This window comes from Pyricularia oryzae, chromosome 5 (genome assembly GCF_000002495.2).
Source record: "Pyricularia oryzae 70-15 chromosome 5, whole genome shotgun sequence".
Lineage (NCBI taxonomy): Eukaryota > Fungi > Ascomycota > Sordariomycetes > Magnaporthales > Pyriculariaceae > Pyricularia > Pyricularia oryzae.
The window spans coordinates 469,788-491,064 of NC_017852.1; the positions used below are offsets into that span (position 1 = coordinate 469,788).

Sequence of the window (21,277 nt, forward strand, 5' to 3'; positions counted from 1 at the left end):
GTGACTGTATTCTCCAATCGGAGCCCCTCCCGAACGGCACTTGGTCCCCACTCCCGCTCTAGCCAGACCTAAGTTCACCCCTGTCCTCCGAAAAAACGGACGCGACCGCGGAACGACTTTTGACGTCGAGCTTTCAAGTCCTAACGGCCCCCGAATAAAAACTACCCGGGTCTGTCACCGCATTTGCTACCCCCAATCCCAGCCGACGTATCTTCTTTTTTTTGTCTTTTTCTTCATTTGAGGCGCGGTAAGCAGCCCGCAGCCAACAATTAGTCAAAATGGTGTCGGTCATCCGCCGCATGAATGTATTGAAGCGAGTATGTATATCTTTTTTTCTCTCCTTCCTCTAGGACCTCCTCAACCGCATATCCCCAACACGACGAATGGCCAAACTAACCTCCTGTCCACCCGCAATAGAAGCTCTACAGCATAAGACATGGCCCCGGCGCCGCGCAGCTGCCGCCGGAGATCGCCCGCCTGCACTTTGAGTTCCCCATGACCAGGAGTCTAGCCGAGCTGGGACCAAGGTAGACCACTCTTCTTTTTCTCTCTCGTCTATCCTCACCATCCAGCAGTAGAAACCAGACAACTAACAAACAGTCCAATCAGGAAATTCTGGCGTCACTACCTCCCGCAACTAAAATACCACAACCCCTCTGTGCCCATGATCCTGAACCGGTTCCCCGACACGCCAGAGCAGCCCAAGCCTGCCCTGCTTTCCATCTACCTGCGCACACCCAGCACGCCCACCACCAGCACCACGCCGTCCCGCAAGGCCTCGCAGCCGCAGCAGATTGCCGACCTGAAATCCGCCACCGACGGCTCTAGCCCGGCCCCGGCGCCGCTCCAAGACGAGACGGTCGTGACCATTGACGCCACCCACCTCAAGGCCAAGGCGATCCTCAAGGAGCTGCTGGTCAAGACGGGAGCGACACCCGCCCCTGGACCGACGGCGCAGGAGCTGGCCGAAAAGGCCGAGCTGGACGCGCTCGAGGCCCAGTCTGAGGTCGACAGGCAGGTACAGATCAAGTTCAGGGAGCAGCAGAAGCTGGAGAAGGCCGCGCTCGACAAGGTCAAGCGCGAAGCGGCCGAGATGAAGGCTGCGGCCAAGGAGATGTAAGTTTCGTTGAGATAGAGAGACAGGGGGAAGGGAGGGGGGAGAGAGAGGATGTAACCACACGGAAGGGTTGTGGTTGAGGATGCGGAGGCTTTTGAAAACAACAAAAATCCTGTACAAAAAGGGAATGAGAACGAGAGATACAGAAGGGGATCAGGGAATTCTGGTCGAGTGTCACGAATATGATACGAGCGGAGTAGAAAGGAAGCCGCTTTCACCTGTAATATCAAATCATCACACCGGAAATCCCCTTTTCAGCTGGTGCAAAGACTGCATGAGATTGACCTTGATTCAAGCCTTACTGAAAATGGGCCGCCGGTGGAAACTACCATAACCCAACAGGAAGCATCAGACGGGAAGTTGAAGGCACTACAGCCAAAACACAACAATGTTACACTAACACATACACTGCTGTCTTATTTCAGCCCAAACCCCTCACTCTCAAACACGGCGCCCCACAGCATCCGCTCCAGCTTCTCCTTGCTCTCGTACCGCCAAAGCGCTAGCGTGTTGAAGCACGTCCTCGCCGTCGGGTACCGGTCGCAGTCGTCGCCCAGGCACAAAATCTTGATGCTGAGGCTGGCCGCGCCCATGGCGGGTATCCTGTCGCTGCCCGTGATGAAGATGAGTAGCTTCCGCTGGTCCTCAGGCGATGCCCTTTGGAAGCTGTCCCAGAACCAGCGCAGCGTTGGCACCTCCTCAGCCACTTCGGTTCCGTCACCACCTGATGGTGAGGACTCCTCCGGCCGCTTCTTATTATTCCTCATCCAGCCGTCGTATTCGGCTGCAGACTTGAGGCTTACCACGTCCAACGTCTCCTCGGAGCCCCTCACGAGAAGCTCAATCTCTTCAGGCCGGAACAGCGAAAGCGCGTTGCCGCCGCAAACAGTAAAGAAGCCACGCTTGAACGGATCAAACTGCCGCGCCACTGCCGTATCCAGGATGTATCTAACGTGCAGGTCGACGTATTCTCTCCGGTTTGCATTCGTCACCGCTCGCCTCTCGCCCCCTTGACAAAGCGGCACCCGCTCGATTGCGCCATACTTTGGCACGTCAACCACAAAGTCCAAGCAAAAGGTTTCCTCCACATCACCCTCAAACTCAAGCAACTGCCGCAGGCCCTTAGCCAGCATTGGGTGAAACTCGGCCAGATCTTCTAGAGTGTAGGTCATGGGTGGCCGAGAGTGTGCTGGCGACGCCCCCGAGGGTTGCGGTGACGCCGCGAGTAGTTTGCGAAAGAGAAATGGCGGGAATGCCACATCCAAAATTGTCGAGTTGTAAATCGCAAGACCAAACACGACTCCTACCAAAAAGTACTGATCCGATGTCTCGAAAGAGTTGGGGTTGAAATAACAGTAGTGTGAATCATCATCGTAGACAAAGAGGCCTGTTTGCTCACAACTGTGGTTAGCACGTTCTATTTCTCTTCTGATCAACCCAGTGACTGCTGTAAACTTACCATGATCCGGGTTGAAGACTTCCCGGACGAGGAGCAGAAACCACTCTTTCCTCAGCCCGCCGGCATCAACACCCTCCTCGCCTCTGAATGTGATTCGCAGACCTTTCTTGATATCCTCGCCGCCGCTGCCAATTACTTCGCTGACCGCCTTCAGGCTGTCTTCTACCAAGCAGTCCCTGCGTACGTTGAGGTACAGATACTGATCGAAAGACCGCCTGCTCATTATGCTGTTGAAGAACGCATCTCTCGCCTTCTTGTCCATCTCGCGCTTGGCATCATGCTCCAGAATTTGGATTTTGGCCCACACCGACAACAGAAATGGATATTGACAGAATGAAAACTTTGCACGCTTGGTCTCCCATGCCTCAAAATCTTGCGTCAGTTCTGAATTGTCTAGCAGTGCCATATAAAAGTCCGATGTGGGCAACAGCTGGCCACGGGCGTGTACCCGACCCTTTGCCCTCATCGAGTCCGCATTTAGATGTGAGAATCCCTGGTCCTGCGGATTGCGACGCGAATAGTGTGTGTTGTTTGCAGAGAAGATTAGCGTCATGACGCGGGCGGCTGCCTTAACCTGCCAGTCATCGTACACTATTGTCTTCTTTGGCTTCTCCTTTTGCTTCTTGGCTGAACCTGAAGACGGACCCAGGGCGGCGTGGAGTGTTGCTGCTGAACGACCAGCAGAGACAATAGGTATCAAACCATCCGTAACATCGAATTTGACGTCGTGTTTCTTTTCGTTCTGCCGGTTCAGACGATACGCCATGAATCCGCTGACAAAATCTTTAAAGTCTGTGAACCGAGACTCGGGGAATCTGGCCAGCCAAGCCACCAGCTGATTGTGGCAGTCGTTCGAAGAGTTCGACATTAACCCCAGGATCCGCTTGATGATCCCGGAATGTTGCCCAGACGCCGGTCCTGTACCGCGAGGTACATCACTCCAACTGCTACCACCATCGCCCCTTTCTTTTTCACAAGAATGACCGTAGTGTCCTGTAAACTTGCGACATCTGGCTGCGAGGAGTGGATTCGACAGGATCAGCAAGAGAAACCTCAGATCGGTCGGGTCGGTCAATGGGCGTCCCGGTCGCTTCAGTAGTGTTTCGGTAGCCTTGAGAAGAGTGCGCTGGGCATGATCTTGTCCCGCCAATATCTGTGTTTCCAATCGTCGTAAGTCCGCCTCTGGTGCAGGGCTGAGCTGGCCACCCGCGACCATTCCATCATACACAGCCTTCCAGGGTTGCGCGGCATTTATGACGGTGTTGTACCACTCCTCCATCTCCGACCAGTCCAACCCAGGCGATTTGGTTGCCGGCATCGGGGCAGTCGGAATCCCATCTGGCCGGATCCCCGCTGAAGATCCTCTACGTGGAACTTCGTCCTGGCCACCGGTCCACCAGGAGCCATTTTCGGCAAAGTCGCCCAACAATAGCAACTTGGCGTCAAGCTCTGCTATTGGTTCTTCAGCCGCTGCTGAAACCTTGCTATGTGAACGGCTATGTGAGCGCACGTGCCGCGATTCGGGCTGACGGTCTTGAGCCCGTTCAGGTGTTCGCCTTCGGGGGGTATCATCCATATGACGAGCCTGTGAATTTAATCCCCGCGGACCCCCGAAAGAAAACTGCAAGCAACGATAGGACGTAAAGCACGTGAACAAATAATCTTCAAGTGGCTTGAACATCTTTTTGGGATCAAGCTCATGACCTGTCCCATTGCTGCCCTGCCTATCCTGTTGCCTAAAGAGCCCTTCCATCCTAGGGCGTTGATCAGAATATGATGTGGAGTAGGATCTCGGCGGGAGTAAGCTCGGGTTGGGAAATGAGCCGGGTGCTTCCAGAAATGGGCTCTCGACGAGCTCCGGAGTGAAGAGGCTGGGTTCTTGGTTTTCATTATCAAATGTCGAGGCATGTGGCCTCCCGGGTCCATTCTGGGGTATCGTCATGGGCAATGAAGCCTGTGTATTTGGTTTGATATTGGCATGCGGTGCCAGCGCCGAAGCCACAAAGTTACGCAAGCATTGTCTTATCAGCAGCTTGGTATGTTCCAAAGAAACCGGTTGTGCTGTGGTATATGTTAGTCGCTTCTACATGCATGCCAAACTTAAGCCGGAGTACCTACAATAATGCGACAAAGGGCCACCCTCATCTCGCGAGCGCCCTGTACCCGTCTCCCCAGGCGTGAGCGGCTTCAGGTCGTTGATGGTGAGACATATGGTGCACTTGAACACATTGAGATCCCTTGGCCACCGCACCAGAGAGCCACAGGTCATGCAGCTCCCTGTCGTCAGATCCTTGCTTGCACCGCCGCTGAGACTCTGCTTCTGCGGCGAAATGCGCGGCGCGGCGCCACCCTTGGAGGCCGTCGGCATAAGGCCGCTACCGTCCCTCGAGTCTTCGCTGCTGCTCCGAGAATCAAAATAGGCCCGTGGCGCGGGGCTTCGCTTCTTCTTTTTATTGGAAGAAAACAGCGATGGAAACGGGTGGCTCATCGACCGTACATGCCCACGAGGTTGTGGCGCTTGTTTGGGCACAAAATCGGAGTCGGAATCAGAAGATTCAGCTAACTGTGAACCATCGAAGAATTCGAACTCGGTCATGCGCGGTGATGGGGTGGACGGGTTATATTGTTGTTGCTGGTGCGGGCTAGGAACGCCTCGATTCCACAGTTCGACGGCGCAAGGGCCGGGATTCGAGGGGGGCGGTCGGCCACGGTTCGAAAGACTGCTGCCAGATGTCTGACGGTGGTGTAAATGTCGCGCGGGCGGTAGCGTTTGCGCATTTGAAGCCTGATTCGGAAATGTTCGCTGTCTAAGCGGGGACCTGGGTCGGTTCGGAGACGGTACTGGTTGGCGGTACTGTCGCGTTTGTGGCGCCGACAATGACGGTGGAGGTGGCGGCGGCGAGTGCGAAGGTGGCGGAGGAGGAGGAAGGGGTTTCTGGTGGAGGTACTGCAGCTGCTGTTGCTGCTGGTTTTGGTTTTGTTGATTGTGGTAGTGGTAGTGGTGTTGCCAAACTGGCAACTGTGGTTGTGGTGGTTGTTGTTCTTCGTGAGGCAGTCCAGAACTGTCTTGCCACTGCGGTGGAGACGTTGCTGTATTCGTCGTAGGTAGTCGGAAGTCGAGTCGATGGTGGTGGACTCCTGTCGAGCCTCCCAGCCGAGACGGCTGCTCCTGCTGCGTCGTCATAGGAAATGTTTAGGCGGGGAATTGCCTGTTGTATTTGTACATTAAGGTTCTGTCATATGGTAAATTGACAGTAGATATAAGGCAGGAAGGTTTAGGCCAAGTCAGGCAACGGAAAGTAAGTAAGGCAGGGAGTAGGGAGGAGACGTCGAGGCCCGACTGAGATCAAGTTAGACGATGTCACGCCGAGTCGCGTATCTTATGCGTCGAAATGACTGCGCGTTTAATGAAATGTATGTTGTTGGCGAAGGTAATTGCAACTGTAGCTAGGGTAGAGTACTGGGTATGAGTGAAACCTGGTAGGCTTTCTTGCCGGTCAGACGAAGCCGTCCCTTGTGTAATTAAGGACGATGTTTTGGGAAGCGCATAACGAAGGAAGAAACGAAAAAAGAAACTTATTGAAGCCGAGGCGTACATGGGGCAGGACAAAAGCGGTAGGTACAACATACCTTGCACATTCGCGAGTGGCCGCAGCCAAATCTCCAAATTCAGGCAGGGCCTGACTGGGCTAGGAACTCTTTGCACTGCAATGCAAATGCAATGCAATGCAATCCAGTGGAGCTATGATGACTGTTTTTGTCTGCCTAACCAACCTTTTTTTCGTCAATCTTGGTGATCAACTGCCCAATCTTACCTAGATTACTTTGTGCACAAGCTGGCAAGAGAAAGGAAAGCCAGCACTAGCTCCAGAGGTCAAGCGATTACCGTATGTAATGCAGGTAAAGTCCCTTGGGCTAGCGGCTCGGCAGACTTGTCTTGGCGCCGTTGCTATCAACGATGAAAATAAGGGCAGTTCACCTCGCCAATAAAGTTTGGCGGTGGGTTGGGGGAGCACGGGCAAGGCGAAACAGGGTCAAAGTGTATCTTTTACGACTTTTGTTTGTTTGTCCTCTCTCTTATATGTTGGAGAAGTTGTGGTGCTCGACGTTATGTAGATTGTTTCGTGGTGGTAATCAAACGATAAATCCAGAAAACAAGGGAGGCTTGGCCTTGACTGAAGCAACGAAGAAGAAAGTGACTTCGTTGCACAAGTCTTGCTCGCGTCACTACGCTGAAAATTCCGAATCCCAGAGACACAAAAGGACAACAGTCGGCGACGTTGCTAACGCTTGATGGAAATTAAGTTTGTTCGATAACGTCGGTGGAAACCCGATGCTTTGCACTTGAGACAAACCAACCAAGTTACGAAAAGACGAGGCAGGCCACCTAGCCAAGACATTAATGGGCTGGGTTGAGGACGACGAACACGAGATTTGTTTCTGGTCTTGCAGGTGTCACTTGGTGAATTAAAGCTGGTAAAGGGGGGGATGAGCCAAGGAAACGAAAACAAGCACAAGAAAAGAAACAAAAGGACAGAAACGCTATCCGGGGCTTTCTGTTTGCTCTCCCTTCTCTTTCAAAATTCCAAGGTGGGGAGGGAGGGATCGACTCGACCCTTTGGGTGTTACTGTGCCGAACCGAATGCTACCCCAATCCCCGCAATTGCCCTAGGGGATAAATTGCCTGCCGCCTTGGTGTGCGTGTACCTTGCGAGCTTGTCCACGCTCCCGGGTAAGCAAAGCTTGGCGGGCTGGTAGGTTGCCAGAAATAGTACCACAGGGAGCTATCGGGGCAGCCCTGGCATGCAATTGCGGCTGGATATGGGAACTCAATCCTGTTGGTTCAATTGGCGAGCTGGAACTATCACAGCCGTCGGATGTTTCGTGATAATGTATACTTTAACTATGTGTAGTCGTACAGTACTACTCAAATCTCAAGCTTGTGACTATCCTTTGTATGCTTGCCCTGTGCGACTAGCGAGATTATATGGTCCGTGTGTCAAGTCAGGATCAACTTGACTTTATTTAGCCTCTAATCCATGGAAACAGAGTTAGCGTTTATCTTTTTGGGAAGAAATCAGCAATCGGAAATCAGGTGATGCAGTAGTACCTGGCCAAATTGAGATGACAGAGGCGTATAATTGCAGGTGACCAGGCGACATGGAAACTTTCGTAATTGACAAGGATCAACTGACCAAGCATTCATTGAATTACATGGGAGATCAGGACTGTACGTTGGCAAGTTCTCGTCCACATGAAGATCACTTCAAGCTTTAATTAAGGTCAAAATTTTCTTATTTTTTTTCTTCTTGCTCGACTTTTCTTTTCTAGCACAAGCTCGCAAAAGCACACTATCAGCTTCTCCCCACCCTCCAACCCCCTTCAGTCAAACACAATCGCCGCCTTGATTGCACTCTTATTTTTGATGCTCTCCAGCGCCTCCCCAAACTGCTCCAGCTTGAACGTCTTGTTGACAATTCCCTTGGTCTTGACCTTGCCGTTGTCGAGGTAGTCGATGGTCTGGGGGAACATGAAGACCTCGCTGAACGAACCGATGATGCGGATCTCGTCGCCAAAGATTTTTGTCGGCTTCCACGACACCTTGTCCTGGTCGCCGTAGACGCCATACACCACCAGCGTGCCACCTCTGCGGCAGTAGTTGATGGAGTCCTCGAGGATCTTGACCGACCCGGTCGCCTCGATGACGATGTCGAACCCGTACGGGTTGTCCTTCTTGAGCTGCTCCAGCTGAGGCCCGCTGTCCTCACGCGACAGGTCCACGTACGTGTCGGCCGCGTCCAGGCTGCGCGCCAGGTCCATCTTGAGACCGGCCGGGGCCGCGATCGTCACCTGGCTGCACCCATTCTGGCGCAGCAGCTGGGCCAGCATGAGGCCCGTGGGTCCCGCGCCGAACATGAGCACGCTAGACCCCAGCCTGGGCTTGATCTTATCCAGGCCGTGGCATGCGCACGATGCCGGCTCGATCAGCGTCGCCTCGACGTCTGTCATGTTGTTGAACTTGAACACCTTGCCCTGCGGGTACGCGCAGTATTCGGCAAAACCACCGCTCAGTGTCGTGCCGTGGCCGGCCCACTATGAGATTTGTTAACTTCTCTTTTTTTCGTGATAAGACTTCAAGATTTCCAGAGTCGGGGTAAAGATTTCGGTGTGACGCACGTTCTCACAGAGCAAAGACTCGCCTCGTCGGCAGTAGAAGCAGTGACCGCAAAGCTCGGCATTGTCCGCAGCGACGCGGTCGCCAACCTTGAACTCCTTCACATCCTTCCCTACAGCAGCGACCACACCAACGGTCTCGTGTCCTGGGATAAGGGGAAACTTGGCAATGAACTCTCCCTCGTGAATGTGCTAAAGCAGTTGTCAGTATAAAACTCGAGTTTTGAATCATACTATTACCAGCTAGAATGTTTTGCGAGTATTTACCAAGTCTGTAAAGCGAGGTCGGTTCGAGTCAGTAACCATCTTGGCGAACTAACGCTACCGATCACTCTAAAGATCGGGACTTACCGGTTCCACAGACACCACACGCCTTGACCTTGACCAAAACGTCATCGTCTCTGAGCTCAGGCAGGGGAACATCGACCACTGCAAACTCCTTGGGCTTGGAGTATCTGCGATGGATCGTCAGGAGTCAGCTCGGGCGCATCACAGAAAAAAAAAAAAAAAAAAAAAACAAGATACGCAAGAAGAGAGCCAGTTACGCACTGCAGAGCCTTCATGGTCTTGGGGAGGTCCGACATTTTAGGAGGTGATATTGGTAATAAACGAAAACAAAAGTCTTGTGTAAATGTTATGTCTTGCTAGACGTGATAAACAACAGGGTATCGTATGGTATCTCAAAAAAACAAACTGATTCTAGAAATAACTTCAAAGGAGAATACAGCTTCAACCACATCAGGCGATCAGGAACCACTCATATATACCTCGACGTCTCACCCACTATAATGCCGCATCATACGACCCAAGGCTCGTCATGCATACAAAAAGCCAGGATGTAAAAGCCAACAAAACTTGGCAGGACGGGCTGTTTGAAGGCATACCCGCAAAACACACCACACTAAGCTGCGGTGACCCTTCCCACCCTTGACCGCAAAAACCGATCGATCGGGGGATGAGGTTTTTGTGAGTCCTTGTACATAAAAGATTCAGCCCCGTGAGTGCTGAATCGAGTCAATCGACATGTGGGTTATTTTCCCCCGCTTAGAGGGAACATTTCCTCATATTGGTTTATGCGTCATTGTGGATTCTGGCTCTGGGCTACGTACAGCAGCCGTCATCAGGATGGGACACAAAAGCCCGCTCTCGTGTTCCGGCCCACGTTCTATTTGATTCCAGTAGACATCGGGTGGGTCCGTCGCCTACCTCCGGCGGCTCCGGGCCTTTTCTTGAAGATCGTCGGAGGGCCGAATGCCGGGTTCAGTGGATGTTGAATGCGTTCTGGATTGTGCACACGTAAGTTCTTTTACTATGAATATTTTCTTTTTTGAGGTGGTCCAACATTAAGATGTTTTCCTTCTGGGTTGTTTGTCTCGGCTCTCAATGTTTCTCCCGATCAATTCTTCGTCAACGCACGAAAAAAACTCTAATTTCCCCGCTCTATCTTCATGAATTCTGATTTTTGCTCTTGATTGTAATTCTAAGAAGAACAACTAGCGTATTCATAGTCCAGAGGTGCTGTGAGTGTAGTATGAATACTATTTATATCCGCAGATCAGACAGTACTTCGCTAGCATCATTGGCTCATTCGGTCTTACCTGATTCGAGAACGTGAAAGGCAAGAGAAGACAGACCTACAATGACATCCATACTTAGACCAGCCCACCTGTAAACCACATACTATCCCTGAGCTTGATCCACATAGATATGATAATCGGCGCACAGGGATTGGAATAAACTCACTGTCAAATTTTACCCGGATCAAAGGTCGCCTAATTCTGGCACCAGCGTATGCGAGAAGGCTGCTCCGAGAATATATAAAGGTCCATTGCTGGAGTGGTCTTTTGCGGATTGTCACCACCGCTGGTTGTCCCATCTCGTGGTACAGAGATGAAGACGGCCAATGGGTCTCGGCCCAATCAGAGCCCCTTGCCAAAGCTTCTCCTGGACCTCATAATGACCGCGGGGTGTATACTAGCAACAAGTGTCTCTTCACCCAGGAATCAACAATTGTAAATCAACCCACACAACTCATGTCAAATACGAGGAGCCCTTGAACATAAGAACTTGTGCCAGTTATCAGAGGCGTCATTCAAGCAGATAACCCTTGGTAAACAACCGCAGATACGGACCATGTAATGCAAATGATTTTCCGAGGATTGTAAAAGCTCCTCTACAGCCCAAACTCCCCGAACAAACCCATCACAAAGTAGTTTTTTGGACGCATCCCATCCCTTTTAATTTCTCGTGAGCGTCGTCCACAACCCGAAACCCCATAGACCAAGTACTTTTCGTACAGTCATTAACTGAGGAAACCGAGGATCTCCATTGGTGCGGTAAAATGGGTGTTGATAGTCATCGTTTATGAAGGGGGAGCACCGCCACGGCCGCGGCCAAATCCACCACGGCTGTGTCGAGAATATCAAAGTCAGTAGGTTGCTCTCTCCAAAGTCATGGAAATCCAGGGAGCCAACTCATGCCTCCCCTCTCCTGGCTGGGAAAACTCACAATTGAGGCTGGAACTCGCCAGGCGCACCACCCTCCTTGCCCTCGCCGGCATCACGGCGGCGGTAGCCACCCTCACGGTCACCGCGGTCACCACGGTCACCACCACGGCCACGGCCGAAAGGCCTCCGCTCACGCTCACCCTCGCCGCCCATCATGCCACGCGGGGGCGCATGTGACCGCTGCTGCTTGATGTGGGTAGCAGGAACGATCTCGGCCGGCAGGTGCAGCCACTCGCGGAGGTAGTCGAGACCCTCGGGGGTGAGGGTGTAGTAGTAGTACTGCCACGAGAAACGGGTCTTGATCACTGTTTTAGGTCGTCATTGCATGGTCAGCCTCCGTCCTGTTATTCCGTCCGCCAAAGCTTGTCTGCACTCGTATTTCGCATTCGATATTCGGATCTGTTCAGGGAAACGTACGGCCACGGGAGTTGAGCGACTGGCAAGCCTTGATGACGAAGAGGTTCTTGACGTTGGGAATATCGGGGTGCTCAGCGAGGTTGTAGTCCTTGGCAGCCACGAGCACACCCTCACGGAAGAGGTACTGTAAAGCGAGCAAATGTCAGTCTGCAATGTTCGCGATATATGCAAAGCTGCCCGCCTCCTGCCAACCAATCCAAAATATCCTCCGCCAATTCCCATAACCCTTTTGTGTCTTTTCGTTTGATGCCCGCATTTGATAGCTTCAGGGAATTATCGTCGTACCTCGTGGATCGCCTTGCGGTCAGCCTTTGGCATCAACATCGTGACGGGTCCTCGGAATCCGATGTTGTTTCGTTGGGTGGGTGGTGATTGGGGTCAACAGGTCGCAAAGGTCAACTCGGTCCTCTCCTCGAAATGCTTAAAGGGAGTTTTTCGATATGGTCTGGTGGATTGATTTTGTGCTCGCGCGTGGGCTGGCTGGAGGGTGAGACCCCACTTTGACTGATGGCGGTGTCACGTGTAAGAAGAGGTACCTGGGTACGTTGCCGTTTTGACCCCACTTGGCTCCGGGAATGCGCAAGTTGGTCCATGCGCCCGGTCGTCTCTGACGACCCTGGATGAAGGTTTGGGCTTGGGTTGTCGCGCGTCTGTAGATTCGCCCTTCAAGCCTCTTCATCATCCAGCTATCAGTCAACGACTCTAGACCACATTTATGTATACAAAGGCGCCGGCAAAGACTCCAGAACCAGGCCATTCTCGCATAGAAGCAAAAAATAAACTATCACGATGACAGAAACAATAAATATCTTGATTTCGACCTTCCCGGGGCTGGGCGCGCCATCGACCGTATCCTTCCCTATCGAATCTACATCATCGGCATCAGAGATATGGGATCAACTCGAGCGACGAGTGGCTCTCCCAAACCAACGCCTTTTTCTCACTACACACACAAACAAGAACATCTCTTCAACATCGACACAAAGAGTTAGGTCTCTTCTGCCAGATCCCAGTAATGACTTTCTTTCACTACGACTCTCAGCCCCGCTATGCGGTGGCAAGGGTGGTTTCGGGTCCCAGCTCCGTGCCGCCGGTGGCCGCATGTCATCAAAGAAAAAGAGCAACGGCGATAACAACGGATCAAGTCGTAACCTGGACGGGCGTCGCGTCAGGACTGCCAACGAGGCCAAGGCGCTCGCTGAGTACCTCGCTATCAAACCCGACATGGAGAAGAAGGAGAAGGAGAAGCGTCGGAAACGATGGGAGGAGATCGTGGAGATGACCGAGAAGAAGGAGCACGAGATCAAGTACGGTGGCAAGGGGCGTCTCGACGGCAAGTGGGTGGAGGACAAGGAGGAGGCAGGGGAGAGGACAAGAGATGCCGTCCTCGCAGCTCTTAAGGCGGGAAATATCACCGACAACATGATGGTCACCCCAGGTTCCAGCAGCAAAGCCGCTCGTGTTCCGCTAGAAGAGGCTTCCAGCGACGAGGATATGGCCGAAGGTGATGAGAGTGAGAGTTCGGCACCAACCTCACCACCATCGGAGCCTGAAAAGGTTGACAAAGGAAAGGGGAAGGAAAAGGCACCGGCCCAAACCAAGGCCCCGGCACAAAGCATGAAGTTCAGTGGTTTTGACGACGATGACGAGTTCATGAGCTCAAGCGATGAGGACGAGAGCAAGTAGGAGGGACTGAGATATTGTGATTTTTGGTTGGTCATTCGGGCGTTTCGGGGCATCACGAGCGGTCTTCAATTGTCGGGACTCATTAACAATTAATCCATTCTGGGTTTGGTTGTCTGCTCAGGACTTTCAAACTGAAAGTGAAATATTACGTATTGTGATTTTGTAAGATTCAAGTCTTCATGGACGCGGGATTTCGACAATGACACAGCAGCATGTTTTATATATAATTCACGAAGTCACGACAGGATGGTGGTCAAGCCCGAAGAATGCGATTTAACCAGAACGACATCTATTGATTCACGGCACCGTGGGGAGGTGATTCTATGATACGTAGCTTTGCACGCCCCAATCCCCTCAACACCTACTTCCTGCAAATATACCAAGTCTACTGCTCCAGCTTGACCGGGAAGTTGCCAGCCTCTGTGATCACAAATTAGTCAATGAGCTTGAACACCGTCTTGGATGCAAAGGAACATACCTCTTTGCGAGTCCCAACGCTCGTACCATGAGCTGGGGCACAGGGAACGGTAGGCCAGCCAGAACTATATCAAGAGCAGTTTGTCAGCGGGTGACGTGCAGCCTTTCAAAGACTCAAAAGTCGATTACTAACCTGACGGCAGGGAGCAAAGTCCTCGCCCTTGGCTAGGATGCACTTGTGGTAGTCGACATAGTTCTGCCAGCAGTGCTTGGTCTGGTTGGTGTTCGGGAACCGAGCGTCGACGCCTAACGAATGCCCGCGATTTGTTTGTCAGTCCGCCACTCCTCGATATCCAATATAGGTCAAATGTTCGTCGGCTTGCGAGGAAGCAATCGAGGCCGCAGCGAAATCGGGTGTCAATTGGGGTTTTCATACCGGCTACACGATGGGGGGTCAGCAAACTTCCAAAATTCAAATGGGCCGAGCTCAAGAGGCTTTTTCTCAGGGAGTCGGGCTCATAATCATACCTGTGACGAACTTGAAAGGCTTGGTAACGCGCTCCTCGTCGGACATTTTGACTGTATGGTGTAAACCGGGGCCAATTGGGTGGGTGCTGTTGCGATGTGCTATACGGTTCTCGGAGATCTGGGCGAGTGATTGATTGTCGATGCTAAACCACGTTCGCGACGGACAATCGAATGATGCTATGGAAAAGCTGCCTCAATTGTCAGGTCTGAAAAGGCAAGCTTGGACCAGTGAGCTTAGGACGGTACCTGAAAAGTACTGCACTAACCCACGGAAATCAGGTGTACCTCCCTAGCCCTCGGCAAATTGAACAAGTGGGTCTAGCCATTCTGATCTGGCGAACGGAAGGACCTGGAAATCGCTGTCTGACCTCATCAGCCCAAGCAAACCAAACGCCTTTCTCCAAAAAGGCTACATTAGGTACTGAAGCTACCCTATCGTAGCCGAACGACAATTGCGAACGACCAATCCCGAAGTCCTCGAGACAAATCGTTCACGATGCATCCCACGCAACGCCTTCGCATGTTCCAGCCGACACGCCGCATGTTGCGGCCCGTTCCCGTGAGTCCAATTCAGCAGGCAAAAAGAATCGAACCATGATGCCTTCTTTGGGTGTCGCGTGGTAGTTTGAGACCAATGCTAACCGAATCAATCTGCTGCAGAATGAGGAGCAAGCTGGTATGCATAAGTCCCTCCGCTAAATTGACATGTTACGATCCATGGCTCGTGAACAGAGCCTACATTGAAGCTTCGCGACGTGTCGAAAAGTGACAATGGCTTACTTGGGTCGTTACTTTTAGCACACACCATCTCGCAACGCCTTCGTCGTCTCCGAAAGATCCCTCCGGAGTTGCTGCCCCTTGGTACGTGGACGTCTTGAAGAAAGCTCATCCGACCTTGGAGCTCCTCTTGCCATCTAGTATGCACCGGTTGTCTAACATGTCAACAAATACCAGGTGTCGTCGTCGGTTTTGCCGTCATCGCCGCCGCCTACTCCAGCCTGCGACACTTCATGACTGACAAGACTATCCGTCTGAAGCGTCAGAACCGTGCTGCCGATGCGCACAGCGAGGGACATGGTGAGGGCGCCCACTAGATTTGGAAGGGAGGCACGTGTAGCATAGTTAGACGGAGGGTACAGCCAGTCTGCGGCATTTGGGGAGCCAAAAAAAAGTCACAACCGAACAGTGTACGCTGGGTACTGTAACAACCACGGACGCCTGGTTATCAAGAGATTATTTCATTTTGTTCCCGAGTCTCAAACGCTCCATTGCTGAAGTCCTCATCATGTGGCTACTAAGCCTTACTGGATGATCCAAACACGTGATACCCTGAACGCCATCTAACGCCGATGCTATGCAAATTACAACAGTCGACTGTCACAGCCTAAGAATTAAAAATGACCTCATTCAGGTCTAGGCCCGGCAACATCCAATCCTTCCAGTCCCTGCATCGGATCTTCTGCTGGAGGCGCAGGTTCCGTTGCCATAGCTGACTGATCTCCACCCAACCTGTCCTCCTCACTGACGGCATTTTTCGCAAGCCATCCCTCCTGCAGAGTTCAAGTCAGCATAAAGCTCGAAACTAGCAACTGGTATTAACAAATAAAAGACACTAACCTGTTCCCAGACAGCCGTCTTGCTGCCCAGTCCCTCATTAGCACTCTTTGGTGGCTTTGCAGCATGGACCTTGATAATTCTACCAAAGAATTCTGACTGGTCCATGTTGTCCATGGCTTCTTTGGCATCATCGGCATCCTCATACTCGACATAGGCAAATCCCCTGTGCGTCTCTGCCGATTTCGGGTTGTCGTTCTTGGGCATCTTTACGTCGGCTATTTCGCCAAAGGGGATGAAGGCATCGTGTAGGCTTGCCTCTGTTGCCGCGGCAGGTAGGCCTCCGACGTAGAGGGTCGCCTTCCAGCGTGACGCGTCGGTCATTTTTTGGGCGTAATATTTTTCTGTGTTTGATGGAGAAGACGGGTTGCTGCGATGACGATTATCATGTTTGATATTGCTGCCCTCGTTTGGTGATCAGGTCGAGTATTAAACCCGTTAAATGTCACGGTTATGCATCTATCACAGCTTATTCTTTCGGATAGGTGCAATCAAAGGCAGGCAGACGACTTGTTGGCTCCTCGATAAAGTCTGTGCGTTAACTTTGTCTTTTTGGTGGGGCTCAAGCATTGAAACATGGAGGTGTCAATGTCTTAGCGCAGTTGTCTTTAAGGTACAACCAAGGCCACATTGAATTAACTGGTAAGATCCTAGCAAGCCTAGGAGCTTATGGGCGGCGAACGATAATCGTCCCCCAAAGTGCCACGCTAGCTACTTCACACACTCTGTATTACACCACCTTCTTCAGCAAGCATCAGCAGCAGCGAGCTCTCCCACCTTTTTGATTTTCTGAAGTGAAAAAGAGAGACCTCGAGAGGCTGCTTGCTGTTACCAAATTATTACTTTTATTTTACCACTAAAAATAACCACTTGTACGAGGCGAACTTGCATATACGACACAAAGGCCATATACACCAAAACCTGGCCTCGAATACGCCATGGTCCGACTTAGGGAGATCCCGCGGACGGCGGCTTTTGCCTGGTCGCCCGACACTTCCGCCCCAATCGTAGTCACAGGCACTCGCGCAGGAGCTGTGGATGCTGATTTCTCAGATGAGACGAAGTTGGAGCTTTGGGACCTTAAGCTTGATGATGAGGGCCAAGGACTAGAGCTGCAGCCCATTGCAAGCATCAGTGCGGATTCAAGGTAGGCCATCCATACTAGAAGCCACATGGCTTCTGTCTGTGTCCGCCTGTCTGCCTGGATGCATGCCTACTCACACTGTCTTTCTACTTTGTCGCTTCTAGGTTTTTTGATATTGCATGGGGTCCGCCAAACGAGGACCACCCGAGGGGCATCATTGCCGGTGCGCTAGAGAATGGCTCGCTGGACCTGTGGGACGCCGAGAAGCTTCTGTCGGGCGCATCGGATGCTCACATGTCACGAACGACAAAACATACGGGCGCTATCAAGTCCTTACAGTTCAACCCCCTGAAACCTCAGATTCTCGCGACGGCCGGAACCAAGGGCGAGCTTTTCATATACGACGTCAATGACATTTCAAACCCATTTCGCCTGGGCACTGCCGCCGCCCGCTCTGACGATCTCGAGTGTGTGGCATGGAACCGCAAGGTTCCGCACATCCTGGCCACTGGTGGTTCGGGTGGCTTTGTTACCGTTTGGGATTTGAAGACCAGGAAGGCGTCCTTGACGCTCAACAACAGCCGCAAGGCCGTTAGTGCTATTGCATGGGACCCGAACAACTCGACCAAACTTCTCACTGCCACTCCTGATGACACCATGCCAGTGATCTTCCTCTGGGATTTGCGGAACTCGAATGCCCCTGAGAGGACCCTGCAGGGCCACGAGCAGGGAGTGCTCTCCGTTTCTTGGTGTCAGCAGGACAGTGATCTCCTGATTTCCTGCGGCAAGGACAACAGGACTATTGTCTGGAACCCTCAGACCGGCGAGCGCTACGGAGAGTTCCCTGAGGTCACCAACTGGACCTTCTCGGCGCGCTTCAATCCCACCAACCCCAACCTCTCCGCCACCGCCTCTTTCGATGGAAAGATTACGATACAGACACTTCAGAACACCAACCCCTCTGCGACCCAGGCGGCTGCGCAGAACAGCCTGGACGGGGAGGACTTCTTTACCAAGGCCCAGACTCAACCTCAAGGGGCGTCTTTCACCCTGACCAAAGCCCCTCTGTGGTACCAGCGACCGGTGGGTGCCTCATTTGGCTTCGGCGGCAAGGTTGTGGTGTTTAAGCAGACACAGACGGCACCTGGCCAGCCCAGGGCCTCGGAGATTTCCATTTCCCACTTTTCGGTAGACTCTGAGATTGGGTCCGCAACTGAGAAGTTTGAGGAGTCGATCAAGGCTGGTGACTTGAAGAGCATCTGCCAGTCACACCTGGAGAATGCCAAGTCTGAGGACGAGACCACGGCATGGAAGGTCATGGAGACTCTTGTTGCAGAAAACCCGCGCAAGCAGGTTGTCGAGTACCTTGGCCTGTCGGCAGAGGAGGCTCCTGCCTCCCCGGAGAGTACAACAGAGGAGGGAGCGGAGAAGGAGGACGCCGAGGTGGAGCCCGTCAAGGAATCCTTCAAGAAGCACAAGAAAAATAGGTTATCTACTTTCTTCACTGAAGGTGGAGATGGAGACGATTTCCTTGCTGGGTTGGCTGCGACCAAGGGCGCCAAGACAGACAGCCCCTTCCACTTGCTTCGGGAAGGCAACACTGGCTTGGAGGACTCGGTTACTCGGGCCATCATGCTCGGCAACTTTGCCAAGGCCGTTGAGATCTGCATCAAGGCCGACCGCATAGCCGATGCGTTCCTCATCGCCAACTGCGGTGGTAAGGAGCTGGTTGACCAGGTCCAGACGGCATACATCAGTGCCAAGAAGGGTAGCCCAAGCTACCTGAGGCTGCTTGGGTCCGTCATCAACGACAACCTCTGGGATGTTGTTTACAACGCCGATATCGCCGATTGGAAGGAGACCATGGCAACCCTCTGCACTTTTGCCAAGCCTGAAGAGTTCCCCGACCTTTGCGAGGCGCTGGGAGACCGTCTCTTCGAAACTGGCAGCCGGCAAGATGCTTCCTTTTGCTTCCTGGTCGGGTCCAAGCTTGAGAAGGTTGTTGGCATCTGGATTGATGCGCTTGAGGAGGCTGAAAAGAACGAGATCCAGGAGGCTGAGGCGGACAACACCTTCTCAGTCCACGCCAGATCTCTGCAGCAGCTGATTGAGAAGGTCACCGTGTTCCGACATGTCACAAAATTCCAGGATGCAGAGGCGAGCAAGACGTCCGACTGGAAGTTGGCTTCTCTGTACGACAAGTACATTGAGTACGCAGACATTGTCGCAGCACACGGCCAGCTTTCCATAGCACAGAAGTACCTGGAGCTGGTGCCTGCTTCGTACTCTGGTGCAGAGGTTGCCCGTAAGCGCCTGCAGCTTGCAACCACGAAGTCTGGTGCTCAGCCCGCGGCTGCAAGAGCACAGCAGGCGCCCGCTGCAGCCCGTCTGCCGACGAGGCAACAGCCTGTTGGCTACCAGCCTCCCCAGCAGCAGCCCATGTCGACCCCTTACGGCATGCCACCGGCACCTCAGGCCCAGACTCCGGCAGCCAACCCTTACGGTCCTCCTGCGCCGTCTCCGTACGCACCTGCTGGCGCCACTCCTTACCAACCACAGCAAACTTCGTACGCTCCTCCTCAGCCGGCGGGCGGCGCGGGAGCATATGGACCCACGCCGGGAGTTGGTTACGGTCAGCCTCAACAGAACTTCGGTGCACCGCCGCCTCCTCGGAATGCCACGCCGTCAGCGCTGCCGCCATCCAGGACTGTCGACGCTGGTAGCTGGAACGATGTCCCGATGGTCACAAAGGCTCCTCCTCCGCGCCGATCGACACCCAGTGTCGCCCCCGTCCCCTCCCCATTCGCGAACCAACAAGCTGGTATGGCACCCCCGCCTCAAAGCCCCTACCTTGGACAGAGGGGCACTGCGACACCTCCCCCGCCCCCGCCCAAGGCTGGCCAAGGCCCTCCTCGGATGGCATCGCCACTTACTAGCCCTCCCCAGGCTGGCTACGGTGGTGCCGCGCCCCCAAGGCCTGCCTCGGCTGCTTCCTCAACATACGCACCTCCCCCTCCTGCCCCAGGGCAGTCTTTTGGGATGAATGCACCACCTGCCCGTACTGCATCGCCCTACAGCGTTGCTCCCGCGGCACCGCCGCCATCAAACAGGTATGCGCCTTCGCCGGCTATGCAGCAACAGCAGGGTGGGCCGGGCCCGGCGGGCTCGATGCCTCCTCCGCCCGCTATGAGCCGCCCGCCTCCTACAAACCCATACGCGGCCGCTCCCCAGCAGTCGCCCGCTCCAGGTGGGCAATATGCTCCTTCGCCGTACGGCGCCCCCCCTCAGGCTGGACAACCGCCTATGGCCCCGCCCCCAAGCTCTCAGGTCGGCCCACCTCCTGGAGGCCGAGGCCCATTGAGCACCCCGACACCACCCCCGCCTCGCGCTGCAGCTGCGCCCCCGGCAAAGACCAAATACCCTCCAGGAGACAGGTCACACATTCCGGCATCGGCTCAGCAGCTTGTTGAGATACTGAGCAGGGACATGGAGCGGGTGGCTGCCAAGGCGCCGGCATCATTTGCGCCGCACGTCAAGGACACGCAGAAGCGGTTGAACTACCTGTTTGACCACCTCAACAACGAGGAGCTCGTCAAGCCGGATACTATTGGTCAGCTGAACACTCTGGCGCAGGCGATTGAGGCCAAGGACTACGCCGGTGCACAGCAGCTGCAGATCAAGATCCAGACGGAGAAGACTGAGGAGTGCGGACAATGGATTGTGAGTTTGATTTCTTTTTATATGAAGTTTCCTACCTCTGGTCGGAATTTGACGGAAACGATACTAACATGTGTGTTTCACTACAGGTCGGTGTAAAGAGGCTTATCAGCATGAGCAAGGCTACTCCTTAGTTTATAGTTGATTCTCCTTGAGGCAGAGAAATGCTATCTGTGGTCCAGGGGATGGAGCTGGAAATAGAAAAGCGAACATGTAGAGCCTGCTTTAGAGTCTTCGACTTGTAGTGAGAGAAGACAAAGAAAATCTGTTTTTATACGTTCATATTCGTTTTTTTGTGACTCTGTGTTTTGCTTGTCGAACTAGGGGGCGTTCACTACGTCGTGTGTCGTCAGACGGAGATGTAAAGGGAGTGGCGGAATCCCATGATCATATATGTCGGTGATACATGTAGTCAAGGTCAATTAGCCACTCTGAAGACGTAGTGAATTAAGCCGATGTACTCCAGCAAAACATGAGATTAGATGAAAGATATCCCGTGCATATCTCATGACGTACGGATTCCCTTTTGGATTCTTTTGTTCTAGTTTTGTATATTG

At 53.1% G+C, this 21,277-nt stretch overlaps 9 protein-coding genes across 9 annotated transcripts; 4 read left to right on the forward strand and 5 right to left on the reverse strand.

Annotated features, from left to right (window-relative positions):
• The first annotated feature begins 117 nt into the window (after window positions 1-117).
• MGG_01116 (uncharacterized protein) lies at window positions 118-1,514 on the forward strand. The gene is made up of 3 exons (XM_003717770.1): window positions 118-317; window positions 418-527; window positions 610-1,514. Exons 1-3 carry the CDS (start codon window positions 279-281, stop codon window positions 1,118-1,120), a joined length of 660 nt encoding a protein of 219 aa, XP_003717818.1. The 5' UTR covers window positions 118-278; the 3' UTR covers window positions 1,121-1,514.
• MGG_01115 (ubiquitin-protein ligase E3A) lies at window positions 1,250-6,132 on the reverse strand. The gene is made up of 3 exons (XM_003717771.1): window positions 4,695-6,132; window positions 2,577-4,637; window positions 1,250-2,504 (listed from the first exon to the last, which is right to left on the reverse strand). The coding sequence occupies exons 1-3, from the start codon at window positions 5,758-5,760 to the stop codon at window positions 1,534-1,536; spliced, it is 4,098 nt and encodes a 1,365-aa protein (XP_003717819.1). The 5' UTR covers window positions 5,761-6,132; the 3' UTR covers window positions 1,250-1,533.
• Window positions 6,133-7,792: 1,660 nt separating this feature from the next.
• MGG_01114 (NADP-dependent mannitol dehydrogenase) lies at window positions 7,793-9,534 on the reverse strand. The gene is made up of 5 exons (XM_003717772.1): window positions 9,300-9,534; window positions 9,102-9,205; window positions 9,018-9,022; window positions 8,754-8,942; window positions 7,793-8,669 (listed from the first exon to the last, which is right to left on the reverse strand). Exons 1-5 carry the CDS (start codon window positions 9,332-9,334, stop codon window positions 7,959-7,961), a joined length of 1,044 nt encoding a protein of 347 aa, XP_003717820.1. The 5' UTR covers window positions 9,335-9,534; the 3' UTR covers window positions 7,793-7,958.
• Window positions 9,535-10,812: 1,278 nt separating this feature from the next.
• On the reverse strand, window positions 10,813-12,180 carry MGG_01113 (40S ribosomal protein S10-A). Its single transcript, XM_003717773.1, has 4 exons — window positions 11,960-12,180; window positions 11,675-11,798; window positions 11,259-11,562; window positions 10,813-11,158 (listed from the first exon to the last, which is right to left on the reverse strand). The coding sequence occupies exons 1-4, from the start codon at window positions 11,996-11,998 to the stop codon at window positions 11,113-11,115; spliced, it is 513 nt and encodes a 170-aa protein (XP_003717821.1). The 5' UTR covers window positions 11,999-12,180; the 3' UTR covers window positions 10,813-11,112.
• Window positions 12,181-12,463: 283 nt separating this feature from the next.
• Window positions 12,464-13,447, forward strand: MGG_01112 (uncharacterized protein; the record flags this gene model as incomplete). The annotated part of the gene is made up of 1 exon (XM_003717774.1): window positions 12,464-13,447. The coding sequence occupies one exon, from the start codon at window positions 12,464-12,466 to the stop codon at window positions 13,358-13,360; it is 897 nt and encodes a 298-aa protein (XP_003717822.1). The 3' UTR covers window positions 13,361-13,447.
• Window positions 13,448-13,745: 298 nt separating this feature from the next.
• MGG_01111 (cytochrome c oxidase subunit 6B) lies at window positions 13,746-14,351 on the reverse strand (the record flags this gene model as incomplete). Its single annotated transcript, XM_003717775.1, has 4 exons — window positions 13,746-13,780; window positions 13,839-13,902; window positions 13,971-14,083; window positions 14,306-14,351. The coding sequence occupies 4 exons, from the start codon at window positions 14,349-14,351 to the stop codon at window positions 13,746-13,748; spliced, it is 258 nt and encodes an 85-aa protein (XP_003717823.1).
• A 296-nt stretch (window positions 14,352-14,647) lies between these two features.
• On the forward strand, window positions 14,648-15,645 carry MGG_01110 (uncharacterized protein). Its single transcript, XM_003717776.1, has 4 exons — window positions 14,648-14,864; window positions 14,966-14,981; window positions 15,104-15,166; window positions 15,260-15,645. The coding sequence occupies exons 1-4, from the start codon at window positions 14,802-14,804 to the stop codon at window positions 15,397-15,399; spliced, it is 282 nt and encodes a 93-aa protein (XP_003717824.1). The 5' UTR covers window positions 14,648-14,801; the 3' UTR covers window positions 15,400-15,645.
• MGG_01109 (nuclear cap-binding protein) lies at window positions 15,504-16,387 on the reverse strand. The gene is made up of 2 exons (XM_003717777.1): window positions 15,923-16,387; window positions 15,504-15,855 (listed from the first exon to the last, which is right to left on the reverse strand). The coding sequence occupies exons 1-2, from the start codon at window positions 16,241-16,243 to the stop codon at window positions 15,709-15,711; spliced, it is 468 nt and encodes a 155-aa protein (XP_003717825.1). The 5' UTR covers window positions 16,244-16,387; the 3' UTR covers window positions 15,504-15,708.
• Window positions 16,388-16,484: 97 nt separating this feature from the next.
• Window positions 16,485-21,232, forward strand: MGG_01108 (protein transporter SEC31). Its single transcript, XM_003717778.1, has 3 exons — window positions 16,485-17,066; window positions 17,168-20,723; window positions 20,810-21,232. The coding sequence occupies exons 1-3, from the start codon at window positions 16,858-16,860 to the stop codon at window positions 20,852-20,854; spliced, it is 3,810 nt and encodes a 1,269-aa protein (XP_003717826.1). The 5' UTR covers window positions 16,485-16,857; the 3' UTR covers window positions 20,855-21,232.
• Window positions 21,233-21,277: the final 45 nt, after the last annotated feature.